This window comes from Spermophilus citellus (assembly GCF_964194105.1).
Source record: "Spermophilus citellus genome assembly, chromosome: 12".
Classification (NCBI taxonomy): domain Eukaryota; kingdom Metazoa; phylum Chordata; class Mammalia; order Rodentia; family Sciuridae; genus Spermophilus; species Spermophilus citellus.
In genome coordinates, this window is record NC_138198.1 from 14621699 (window position 1) to 14635245 (window position 13547).

Genomic DNA, 13547 nt, shown 5'->3' on the forward strand with positions numbered 1-13547 from the left:
GACCTTGGCCTTGGCCCTGGGATGGCGTCTCTGCTCCTGGCTTTTCACTCGACACTTTCTTCTTTTTCTTCTCTTCCCTTTTCTCTCTCTCGGGAGGCAATGCAGGGTAGAGATTCAGGAATCCAGAGTCAGACCAGCTGATTCTGGCTCCCAACCCTGACAGGCTGGCTGTGGGCCTTTGGTGGGTAACCTCCCTGAGCCTCAGTTTCCTCAATGCAAACTGTGGATAATAATTCACATGCACCCATATCCACACTCCTGGAATCAAAAGGTTTTGCAAAAAGAAAGATTTTTTATTTTTTTCCATGTTTGGCAGAATCGCTTGGCGGCAGAACCAAACCTGAACTTGGGCAAAGCTACTTACAACTGTATTTCTACAACCAGGGGTGACCATTGGGTGATGGAGCTGAGAAATGCTGCAGTGTTTGATAAGAGAGTCCTCCTGCAGCTGGGTTGGAATGTTCTGTTATAGACACACCGTGTCTATAAAATTTAAGCAAGAATTCTGAAGTTGAAGATGCCTTTCCCCAAGGCATCGAGTACTGTGGGGTGCCCCAGGCCCTGGAGCTGGAGCAAGGAAGTGCAGAGGAAGAGCTGCCCCGTGGGAGCCGCAGGCAGCCCCAGCAAGGACGGTGTGGAGGAGGCTCTTGGTGCCCCTGAGTGGGACCTCAGGGTTCTCCCCTGCAGAAGGCACCTAGTGCTGGCAGCCAGCAACAGCCCAGGAGCAGCAGCTGCTGTGAGCAGAGCCACTGGCTACACCAGGCACCACCTGGGGTTTACGTCCACCTCGTACTTCCCACCCACCCCATGAGGTTCATGCAGCCATCATCTCCATCTTACAGATGAGGAAACTGTGGCATGAGGGGTTCAATGAATTGTGTAAGGTCACAAATTAGCAAAGGCCAGATGTCAAAGGCTGGCTTCTGTCCTAGCTGCCTTCTGTATTTTCATTATAACTGCTGTCAGGACAACAGAGAAGACAGTCGGGTGTTCTAAAAGGTTCCTGTGAACTGCTCTCAAGTCATCTTGCATTTTGTTCAAGAAATACATCTGAGAAGGGTGCACAGTTGCTCTCGTCTGTCAGGACCCTGGAGAGCTGACGTGGGGCTCTCAGTTTCATGCAGCAAGAAAGTAGGGCAAGCTGCATCCACGCCAGGTCCACCCCTCCAGACCTACTGGCCCTCAGGGGAAGGTCTCCCCTGGGGCATGAGATCCACCCCTCCAGACCTACTCACCCTCGGGGAGTGGGGGGGAGGCGCCCTTGGCAGGGTCTCCGCCGGGGAGGGGGGAGCATTGGTGGCCGCTCACTGGAGCGCTGAGTCCTCTGACAGAGACCTGGTGGTGGGCCTCCACCACCATCGGATCTTGCCCGCTGCTGCAACTGCTCAACTGACCAGCAGGCTGCCTGTGGCGTCCTTGCTGTATCCCTGGCCCCAAGGCTGAGACCTTACTCAGTCCTCTCTGGATTCTCAGCTGGCCTGGACCCCCATGCACCAGGGTCCAGTGATCTCGATCCTGTAGGGCCTCAAGCACTGAGTTTGCTTCTGAGAACCCAGGTGGGCCTGGTGTCTGTGCCCCTCCCCTTGGGCTCTCCCTGGCCCTGCACACACCTTGCTATCTAGCTGGATCTGAACTGTCCCTGCAGATGTGCGGGTATGGTCCCACTGGGCACTGGGCAGTGGTGGGAACTTGAAGAGGGTGTGCCCTGGGGTCAGGAGGGCCTAGCCTCCTCCTCTTTCCCACCCCCTGGGCACGCGCTGGGAGCTGTGCTCCACCAGGTGCTCCTCCCCTGCTGTGCTGCCCACCAGAGGATCACAGCCTCCAATGCTGAGCCACAGTATAAGCTCTGCTCCTCATAAGTTGACCACTCAGGTATTGGAGAGTCCCAGCTCATATCTAGACATGTCCCCAAGTGCTAAAACTCCCTCCCTGAAATGAACGCCCTGAACTGTCCCCTCCTGTCAGCAATACATATGCCTCAACCCTCTCCAGGTCTCACCAGCTGTCCTCCCGTGCCTCTCCACTGAGCCACCCTCTCCTTCACACTTGCCCTCAGAAAGAACCTTCATCTCCTCCAAAACCATGAGCCAGAATAAACCCGTTTTCTCTATAGGCTGCTTGCCTCAGATACTTTGCTACAATAATGGGAACTGACTAACACAAGGATCTTCAGGAATGACACCCAGCCTCGCTGTTCTGGTTCTTTTTTCCTAACATTTAATGAAGAGGAAGACGTTGACGGAGAAGGTTTGGCGTTTATTCCCATCCTCTGCTTAAGAATCGTGCATGAGCTGAGAGGTCTCTTGCTGTAGAGGCACTTTACATTGGGGAAAGATGTGCTCTTGTCCTCTAAAGCATCACATCTTGTCCTTGAGGTCTTCGCCCAGTGCTTCCCAGGAGCGAGGTGGGGCTGTGCTTGGTGGCATCTGGGGAAACAAGGATGGATGTTGTCAGGAACGTGGCTTTGCTGCGTCGCGTCTCTCTTCCCCCTCCATTCCGCACGTTGGTGTAGAAGCTCAGAGAAGAACTTGGCCCCCCGATGTTTCGGCGGAGCCCCTGCGGCCAACCTGACTACCTCTTGGTTTCTAAAACAGGTGAATACTTGTGCAAAGTGCATGTCGGGGAGCAGAATCCCCTCAACACCTGTCACCTTGGCCTGGGTGCACCCTGCAAAGTGCAGGGAACAGGTGCAACCTGCTTCGAGAACAGAGGAAAGCGTGGGCTGCGTTCAGCACCGTGGGGCAGGTGTGGCAGAGGGAGCCAGCGCCAGCCACAGGACGCTCTCCCTCTGAGGGGAGGGATGTGCCTGGCAGGAGGGTGCTGGTGGAGCTGGAGGGTGGGGAAAGGTTCTGGCAGGAGCTGGACCTATCCTGGGCACTCTGGAAGAGCCTCCGTTGCCATGAGGGGACACACTGGCCACAGCCCCAGGCGGTGCTGCGCTTTCGGTGTGGCCTGTCCTCCAAAGGCTCCTGCGTCAGAAGTTTGGCTCCTAGAGTGGTGGTCTCCTCCTGAAGCAGAGCCTCGTGGGAGCTGGTCACGCCATGGGTGCTGCTGCAGAAGAATACAGCAGTGCTGCTGGGAGCCTGAGCTGGTTCTCACGAGATGGTTGTTACATGCTCTGGCTTCCTGACCATGCGATCTCTCCCTCTTGCTTGGTACCCTACCATTGTGATTCCATCTGCCATCGGGCTCTCACCAGAGCTGAGCTGATATGGCACTACACCCTTGAACTCCAAGAACTGGGAGCCAAATCAATGTCTTTACTTTATAAAATACCCCACCTCAGGTGTTTTATTATAGTAATTGAAAACAGACTAATACAATGAGTAAATCATAAAGAGAAAACTAAATCTGGGCAATCGTGGACAGAGGTCTTAGGAAAGTGGGTTCACACCACCAGACTGGACAGGACATGAATAGCCCTGAGCAGCAGTTCAGAGTGTGAGCTTGGAACTTGCCCTCCACCCTAGGTCTGTGACCTTGGGCAAGCCACACGCTGCAAGGTTGCTTCCTCTTTGTAAAGTGCTGATCATAATGGCACTTACCTCAGTGGCCTGTTACAATGTCTCAGGCACAGTGTGGCCAGGCCCTGCACCCAGCCAGCAGGGGACTGCGGGTGTCACTGTGGGGACCCTGAGTGGGAAATCCAGCTGTAACATGCGGGCTGGGCAGACATGGCCCTGGCACTCCAGTGCCCGTGTGGATAGCAGGGCAGAGGGGCAGGGCACCCCTCACCATGAGGCCTCTGTGAAGGGTCAGGAGGGGCGGAGGCAGGGGCCGGAAATGGAAAGTGTTCCATCCAGAGCCGCAGAAGAGTCTCAAATGAGATCGGACGATCAAGAAGAAACCGCTGAGGATGACGCCAATGGTAAGGGGGATGGAAGAGGGCCACCTGGGGGACGTGTCCTTGGGGAGGAGGTGGCATTGTCAACCAAGAGGAAAGTTGTCATTAAAACAAAAAAGTAGCCAAAGACCCAGTCCTCCCAAGCTGCTCCGCTTTCTGCTGAATGACGTCATTGGCATCAGCACCTCATTCACCAGACCCCATGGAGGACCTGGGAAGGGCAGCAGCCCTCCTCCGGGTAGGAGCCCAAAGAGTTTTACTTCTTCTTTCACATTTTTTACTTTATCTATCTACTTTTTTTGTTGTTGTTGTTCAGAAAGCCCATTACAGGTTCTGCCCAACAAAGGGGCTCTTCGGGTCCCAGAGTTCTTGGACACAGCCAAGGCCAAAGAGAAGACCTTTGTCCCTGGGGTTGATAACGCTCTCCAGCTCGCCACAGAAAGGTCCCAGAGCCTGCAGCAGAGCAGTGACCTCCCCAAGTTCTCAGCAAAAAACCCCCAGTCTCCGCAGTTCTCTAAGACCACAGCCAAAACTGTGCTCCCCAAACCGGGGAGCATTCCCAAGTCCTCTGCAGACCCTGCCCAGCCAAAGCCAGGCAGTACCCCCAAGCTCCTGGCGAAAGCCATGCAGCTCAAACTCAGGAACCCCCCCAAGGCCCCAGCCAACATCACAGAGCCCCTGCAGGGCCACAGTCTGCAGGCCTCCGAGAAGGGCACCCAGCCCAAGAAGGGGGACTCCCCCAAGTCCCTAGACGAAGCCATCCATGCCAGAGTGGGGAAGGCCCCCAAGTCCTTCGGACAAGCCACCCAGTCCAGGTTGGGCATCATCTCCAAGACCTTAGGACAAGCCTTCCAGCCCAGGGTGGGCAGTGTCCCCAAGTCCTTAGAAGAAGCCACTGAAGCCACAGTGGGAATGGCCCCCAAATCAATAGAGGAGACCTTCCAGCCCGTGTTGGGCAGTGTCCCTGCCTCTTTAGAGGAAACCATGCAGCCTGAGCAGGGTGATGTCCCCGAGCCCACTGAGGAAGCCCTCCAGCCGAAGGACGACGACCTCTTTGAGCCCGAGGAAAAGGCGCCGGAGCCCCTGGACGAGGACTTGGTGAAAGTGATCTTGCACAAGGAGGACCTCCAGGAGGTGCTCACGACGGCCGGCGAGCGGCTGGTGGCCGTGGAATTCTCGGCCACCTGGTGCGGGCCTTGCAGGCATATCCGGCCGCTCTTCCATGCCCTGTCCCTGAGGCACAAGGACGTGGTGTTCCTGGAGGTGGACATCGACGTCTGCGAGGAGCTGGTGAAGGACTTTGAGGTTTTCTCCCTCCCAACCTTCCAGTTTTATAAGAAGGAGGAGAAGGTGGGCGAGTTCAGCGGGGCCCTGATAGAAAAACTCGAGGCAGCCATTGCAGAATTAAAGTGACCATATATTTCGAGAACACTGCCAACAGCCGGCAGTTTACAGCTTGTGATTTTGTTGTTGTTGTTTGATTTACAAACCAAGTGTAACCAAAGTGTATGTGTGAATGGCACTGCTCTGTCAGGAGTGTCACCCTTTCTTTCCACAGCTCAAGGCATTGAAGCCCGTGGTGAGCTTCTTGCTGAGGGGAGAGCTGAAGACAGAGATTCCGTGGGTGGACATCGAGAGCCCCAGTGCCCCCTCATTTTCAATCTCAGTTTTAGTTTTCCATTTGCCTTTGAAAATTCTGCTCATTTTTTGCAGCAACATTGGGAACTTAGGTAACTCCTTTGTAGGAGAATACGTCTAAAAGATGAGTGGAAAGGTCTTTTCTTGTGGGCTCACATACCTTTGGGGATTCTGATAAAAGACTTTTGGAAATAAAGAGTTTGGAAGAGACAGGTGCCTTGGCTGGCCACACGTCTTATGCTGGGAGTGCCGAGGAGCTGCCTGCAGCTGAGGCTGTCCCCAGATGTCAGGCCAGGGCTCCCTTTACTAATCCATGCTTAAAGATCTGAGACAGAGCTAAAAACTTGGGTTTTCTCAGAGTCTCACGTCCCCCTGCCCTTGGTGTCATTATGACATCAATGCCCTGGTGGCAAAGTTCCTGCCTTGTCTCCCTGGTTACTGGTTCCTGATTTCTAATCCCAGGTGTCTCCAATCCCAAAGGCCCAGGTCTGGACCTCAGGTGTTGGCTTGGTCCAGAGTGGCTGGTTATTTTTTGAACAGCTTCACTGAGGCACGATTGATGTACCAGGAACTGCTCACTCTGACCCTGGGCAGCTGGAGCAGTCTGGCCAAGTGCTCACACCTGCCACCTGCCCCCTCCAGAGTGGCCTCGGGTTCCTTTGCTTTTTGTTATTGTAACATGAATACCTGAGCCGATCTGCCCTCTGAACAAAGTCCTAGTGGCCAACCCCCACTGCTCACTCCAGGCAGGTGACCTTACCTTGTGTGAATGAGCTCTTTCCCACTAAACAGTCACTCCCGTTTCCCCTCACCCCACCCAGCAGCCACTGTTCTCTTTTATGCTAGTCCAAATGTTTTTTAAATTATGAATTTATGGCCAACACTTTAAAAACCAGGATTTCCTCTAAAATATAAATTTTTAGGTTTGCTTGAAAAAATGCAAAGATCTGGCAATCAGAGGTTTGCTTTATTTGAACCAATCAATCCTGGGGGCTGAGGGGCAGCACACTCCTTGAAGGGGACATCTGTCACAGAGCTGTGGGCGACTTTGTTTATCCAGGTGGGTGGCAATCTCTGGGGAAGATTCTAGTGGTGCTGCCCATTGCCTGGCTGTGGGCCTCGCCTGGCCGTGGGCCTCGCCTGGCCGTGGGCCTCCCCTGGCCGTGGGCCTCCCCTGGCCGCGGGCCTCCCCTGGCCGCCTCAGAGATACCTCAGAGTTAGGCCTCCTTTACTCCATTAACAGCGAACCAAATACCCTTTACACTTGGCCCTCGTTCCAAAAAAAGATTTGGAATGATCTGCAAAAGGGGCTAATGATAAGGCCAGCAAACTAGTAAGAGGAAATTAGAAGCATTCAGTGAATACCACGTCCACTCTGAGGGCTGGTGTCAGAGCTCAGATTGAGGGACTGATTTTGTCCTGAGCTTCTTGACCAACAGGAGAGAAGATGGAAATTCAGCAGCATCCAGATGTCATTACCTGAATTGAACAAGCTTCAGGATGCAGAGGAGGAGCCCCGTTGTTCCTGAACTAACTCCCTGGGTGAAACGTCTCTCTGAGGCCTTAAGTGTGAGACGCTGAACCACAGATGCTATGCTCAAGCAGATGCTGATGTCAGGCCCAGAAGAGTCTTCACATGGCCACTCCGGCCAGTGATGGTAGGGAGAAGCCAGCGCCAAGATGGAGAAGGTCTTCTCAGTGGGAAGAGTCCAGATTCCATCCATTCTGGGGAGGGAGCTCCCTCTGACTTTACACTGTGACTTGCTCCTGCTTTCCCTCAGAGCAGACCAGCTCCTTGATTCTGCCAGCTTCGACACAGGGGCCCAGACATTCATGAGTTGGCCCCACCCATGCCACCAGAGCCCAGTCTGGCCACTGGTGAACCCACACCTTTAAACTATGCAATCTGAAGGATCGGGGACCCCGAAATCTGACATTGGTGACATAAACCAAGCAATGACTTGACCCTAGATTCAAAGTCATTGTTATCAATATCTAGATTGCTAAGTAATGTTATGGACAATGACATCAAAAATCCCCCAAATTTTGTGGTTGCCATTGAGAAGAGATTCAAGAGTATTGTTAACGTCAGGGGCTGGGGTTGGAGCTCACTAGCAGAGTGCTTATTGGATCCTCAGCACCACATAAAAAAAAATAAGTTTAAAAAACTAAATAGAAAAAAGAGTTGACTACCTCGGGTATTTGGTCGAAGCAATGGAAAGCCGACGAACACACTGGGAACTGGCCATCTTCTCCTCAGCATCTCCTCCTCCAGTGTGGGTTCCTCAGTTTGGAATAGCACTGCCAAGAGGGTCCACACAAGGCTCTGGGGCAGAGCTGGGCCTGTGTCCTCTGGGATCTCACCACTAGTAGGACTCCCAGATGTGCCCCCTTTGACTCCTGGTAGCAGAGCACGGTGGCCAGGGCAGACACAGAATTTCTTCTCAGTGATGAGCCGCCAGCTCCTGCAGAAACACCCTTCCCGCTACTGCCCTAACTCCACAAGACTGCCTGTGTCCCTGCAGGGTCAAGACTCACGTTATTCCTGATATGAGCAAGGCTTGCTGCCCAGCATGCGTAGAAGCCCAAACTATGGCTGCCCAGGCTTCTGCAAGAAGAAAGCTTTACCAAAACGTCACCATCATGGGCTGGGGATGTGGCTCAAGCGGTAGCGCGCTCGCCTGGCATGTGTGCGGCCCGGGTTCGATCCTCAGCACCACATACAAACAAAGATGTTGTGTCCGCCCAAAAACTAAAAAATAAATATTAAAAATCCTTTCTCTAAAAAAAAACAACAAAACAACAACAACAAAAAAAACACGTCACCATCAAGGAGATGGGGCCCTGCCCGGTCCCCCTGCAAGGAGATGGGACCATGCCAGGTCCCCCTTGCAAGGAGACACGCACATGCCTGGTCCCCCCTGGCAGTCAGCTGGGAGGAGGGTTCTTCAGGGCTGTTGAGAATTGGTGAGTCCATGATGTCTTGAGTCTTGATTGGATACAGTGGTGTCGTTCAGGTTTTTAGTATCCTAGTCCTATTATGATTTCATGGTCGGCATCCCTCGCTCCTGATGGTCATCCCTGTTTCCCTGGTCCTAAATCCAAGGTTCCATCCATCTTGACACCTTGTGGTTACTTTTACAGGACAGTGTGTTCTGTGAATATCTTCCATAGCCGATGGAAATGAGGACATCATTTAAACATGCCCAGCGCTGGGGGAAGGAACTGAACTCCATCTGATTTGTGTGGTTTGGGAGGGGACTCGCACCAGCCGGACTTCAGAGTCACAGTTGTGGAAAGGACACAGGGCTGATGAGGTGAGGGAGACCAGGCCGCCTGTGTTGCATGCTGGCATCTGTCAGAGGACTCTGCCCCGGGGGGGTCTGGGAGACAGAGGTCTTGTTCCTTTGAAGATGACATTCTTGGGCACAGCTCTTGGAGAGAGGCTTCTAAGTTAGACAGGAGATACGCTCACAGCTGTGCCCTCTTGGGAGGTGTCACCAGGGAGCCTGCTGCTGTCCTCATGAGGAGGGTCCTGACTTCAGCCCCTACCCCGGGTTCCTCAGTGTGCACCCAGGGATAAGAACACAGCTGGTTGCCCGCTCATATCCCTCTGAATTCCAGTGCTGCCTCCCCAGGGTCCCGTGGCAGCTCTGAGCTTCCTGTAGCAGGCAGAGGACCTCTGTGCTGGCTGGCCATGTCCAGAGGAGGGAGGGCATGGAGAGGAAGGCAAGACAAGGAAAAGCGAGTCAAGTGCTAAAGACAGATCCCTGCTTCACTGCAATTGAACCCAAGGCATAAAATGTCATGATGATTGGTCGTCTGTGTGTATGGATGATTTTTCACTCTGATTTTGTTTTTTTCTGCTTACTTATATAATTAAAAAAAAAAAAGAAAACTAATGGAGAGCTATGGAGACTCAAGCTGGAGAGATCCTGCTGGGGAATAGATATGACCTAGAGGAGGCCTCGCTGGGGAGGACAGGAGCCAGGGCCTGGACCTGTGGATGGAGGGCCAGCACCTAGCCCTGGCCACACTCCACCCCCAGGCCACACCTCCCAGGCTATGTCAGGCAGGGTCTCTGCGTTTGTTGCCCTCAGACTATAAATGGTCTAGGAATGGAGGCCAAGTCAAAGGTGGCTCTCCTGCGTGGAGGTGGACTTTGTGTGACACAGGTGTCACTAAGTAGGTGGTTTACCATGCTTTGGTCACATAGAAGCCCAGCTTGAACCTGCTTCAGAGAGAGTGAAATCGGAGAGCTTAAGGGGATGGCCAGCTTCACCTGGACACAGGGACTCGGCACCAGCCGGACTCAGATGTTTTCCACCTCTCATCTGCTGCTCCTGCTGACACCGATGCTAAGTGACACTAATATGGCTTGTGAATCAAAGGAGAATATGAAACATCTTGTTAGTTTGTTTGCTCTAATAGTATAACCTGGGGTGCTGGGGTGTGGTCCAGGAGTAGGTGCTGGCCCAGCACAGGTTAGGCCCTGGTTTGATCCCCAGCACCACAAATAAACAACAGCAACCGTAACCCCACTGCAGGGCCTGGAGCCTGTCAGACCGGCAAAGCCACAGGAGCGGAGGGATTTCTGTGGGCAGTGGGAGGAAGCGCAGCTATGCACACAAGCATATTGATCTCAGGAAATGGCATGTGGCCTCCCTGCATTAGACCAAGAGGCTGCACTAGTGATGCCATCAGAGTCACCTTCTCCCCACTGATAAGTCACAGTGGAAAACCAGACCCATTAACAGGCTGGGTATTTATCACATTCTTTTTAACACACCCTCTCATTAGACTCTGATCCAATCTAACTTCCTTGAATCTGTACGTGTGCAGCCTTAGAACTAAAGACTTATGCCTTATTCAAATGATCAATTATCTTATGCTAACAAGTGACTTCCACTAAAAGTGGCACATGGCTTGTGAGTCAAAGGGGAATATGAAATGTCATATTAGTTTGTTTGCTCTAATAGAATACCTGACACTGGCTTCTTTGTAAAGAAAAGAGATTTATTTAGCTCACAGTTTGAGAGTCTGGGAGTGCAAAATCAGGGGCCACCACCTGTTCAGGTTCTGCTGTCACAGCATGAGAGAGGAGCAGGAAGAGAAACTGCCTCATGAAGAAGGGACCAAGCACGGGGTGACCTTGCTCCCCTGAGAAGTAACTCATCCTACGAGACCAGAATTCCATCCCCTCCTTGAGCCATGTGCATATGACTCCTCCACCTTCCAGGACTGGGTTCTTCCATCTCAGCCCCACCGCACTGGACCACACTTCCAAGACCCAAACCAGCCCCAGTGCATAGCAAGCATCAGGAAAGAGCGGAGGCCACAGGGCGGCAGAGGCTGTGAACAGGGAGGACAGCAGCGGGTCCCCTCTAGCAATGCTTTTGAAACTTATTGTCTTGAAATAAGCCCCATTCACTTTAACAGCAGGGTTCCACGTAGGCCACTTCCTCCATGGTCTGCACTTCTGTCCTGTCGAGGCAGAAGTGGTTATTTCAACTCAGTTGTATTCTGCAAGCACTCGGGGGCTATAGTATACTGTAAGATTCTATTGTGATTTTTGGCAGATTTTTTTTTTTTTTTTTTGCTTCTCAGAACTTGTAAGGGAACTGTGACCTACTGCAGCCCACATTCTCTGGAGATGGAAATTAACTAAAAAACAAGGTGACCCCAAGGTGCAAACCCAGAGACAACCTGGCACTTGGCCCACGAGACCTTTCAACACTGTGGTAAGAAGTGCCGACACAACGGTGGCAAATGTTTGGCTCTAGGCAGCGTGGTCAGTACCACCCAAAGCCGCTTGAAGGGTTGGGAACTCGAGATTTTCAAATTCCAGAATGGAGACACGAGGAATTATTTGAAAACTAAAATGTTGATCATAGAAATGGTAACGCAAAGAAGCTAAAGTTGGTCAGACAGACAGGGATTGGAATGGAGAAAGGGTAATTGTGAAAACTAAGAGAAAATGGAATCCTCCTGCTGTGCACTGGCTAGAAGTGTGGCACTTCTAGTGAGGGGCTGGGGCTGGGCTCAGCAGTAACACACTTGGCTGGCATGTGTGAGGCACTGGGATGGATTCTCAGCACCGCATGGAAATAAATAAAAATAAAGGTCTATCAACAACTAAAAAAATACTAAAACAAACAAAAAGTCTCGCAAGTTGAGACCTTGGAGCTTGGACTCACTCATACAGTAAGATGGCAGTTTTGAGAGTGAGCTGCATGGGGAAGAACGGGGAAGAGCGGAGTTGCTCTCCTCTGTGAGGTCCTGTGATCTGGGTGCTTTCTCAGGACCCCTGAGTGAGGGACAGTGATCACTGGAGACATTCTGTCCTGGGAGTCTTGAGGAAGGGTGGGAAGCCAGCTGCTTCTGTCTCCTTTGCCCCAGGAACGCCTGAGACTTGTTCCAGAGGCAAAGCTGGACTCGAGTCCAATGACTCAGAGGTCAGTATCTATTACTGACCTCAGCAAGAAGGAGAAGGAAGTTGCCAGTGAGCTGACAATCCTTGTCTAGGGAGGGCAGGTGTGGCCGCCTCCCAGGGAAGGCCTCAGAAAGACTCTGTTGCTGCCGGCTGGCCTGTGGAGTAGCCAGCTGGACTGTGGAGTAGCGCCTTGCTACCAGAAGCCACTGAATCACTGGAGTTCATCATGAATGGATTTCTATGATTCCCTCCCTGGGTTTCTATCCCTAATTAATTTGAACTACAGCCTACATTCTATGGAGATGGAAATTAACTAAAAAACAAGGCTGACCCAAAGGTGCAAAGGAAAGTTAGGGTGCAAACCCAGAGACAACCTGGCACTTGGCCCACGAGACCTTGGAGCCTGGACTCCCTCATACAGTAAAGAGCCTTCCTTCCAGGGCTGGGATTCTGGCTCAGCAGTAGAATGTTCGCCTAGCACATGAGAGGCCCTGGGTTCTATCCTCAGCACCACATAAAAATAAATAAAATAAAGGTATTGTGTCCAACTACAACTAAAAAATAAATATTAAAAAAAAGATCCTTCCTTCTTTTTTAAAATAACAACTTTAATTACAGATTCAACAGGAACCAGCTGAAGTTAAGAAATTTAGGCAGGAATTTATCAGAATTGAATCGACTCAAATAAAACTCTGTAGGAAATAAGCACAGGAAAGTAAAGGGCTCATGCCCATACTTAGTGCCTTTGCAAGCACTTGCTGTACTTAGGAAAAAGAACACATTTACCTTGGAGTGGATTTTGTTTTGGCATCTGAGACTTTTTAAAAAACTATATTTGTAAATTCACATTATAACCTGACTTCATTTTGGATTGCTATTTTCGTATATTGTAGGTATGAGTCCAGCATAAAAATGCTAAAATGATGTTGACAGCTGTGTGAGTTCCCATCAGCTGTCATCCCCTCAGGCCACTGTGGTCTTATTCTTTCCTTATGTGCTTAAAAAAAAGAGCAGGATTCATCACAAGTGGCTCAGATGCCACATCCAATTTTTGCAGATGTTCAGACTGAACAGAGGGGGGTGGGTTGCAGGTGAGGAAGCCTGATGGGTGACCATGAGGCCTGCCCACTGCCTGTGAGTGGCTGCTGGGAGCACAGCTCACGGGCTGTCCCCTGGGAAAGCTGAGAGCAGCGCACATGGAACTGAAAAGCTACTCTGAATTAAAGTGAACAAATTAATTGCTAGTTCTTAGAACTCTCATATTTTATTGAGTTGCTTAAGCCAAGATCTTGAGATGCCTCATTTGTCGCCTTGGGTTGAAATTAGACTCCTCTCCAACAAGTCAAGAGAACATGTCCTATTATGCCAGATTCGTGGGTCCCCAATAGACCTCCAGGAACCGAATCCGATGCAAGCACACAAGAGTCTTTATTGCAAGCTCGAGCCTGGACTCACAACCATTCCCGACACAGTGGTCCTGGGGAGTGAGTCCTGGTCCTTTGATCAGTGAGATTTTATAGGTTTGGGGGGGATACTCTATGTGTCACAACATCACACAGCAAATCATTCCATACCGCGGGAAAGTCAAACAACAACTCTTAACATTGATTAGCACATTCAATGGCGGCAACA

The 13547-nt window shown here is 51.5% G+C and overlaps 1 protein-coding gene across 1 annotated transcript; it reads left to right on the plus strand.

The window, feature by feature from the left end:
* The first annotated feature begins 4635 nt into the window (after positions 1–4635).
* Positions 4636–6138, plus strand: TXNDC2 (thioredoxin domain containing 2). The gene has a single exon (XM_081262658.1). It carries the CDS (start codon positions 4757–4759, stop codon positions 5255–5257), a length of 501 nt encoding a protein of 166 aa, XP_081118784.1. The 5' UTR covers positions 4636–4756; the 3' UTR covers positions 5258–6138.
* The last annotated feature ends 7409 nt before the right edge of the window (positions 6139–13547 follow it).

What these genes read in the sequence shown, in the direction of transcription:
- TXNDC2 (XM_081262658.1), top strand. Translation starts at nt 4,757, where the DNA reads ATGGCCCCCAAATCAATAGAGGAGACCTTCCAGCCCGTGTTGGGCAGT.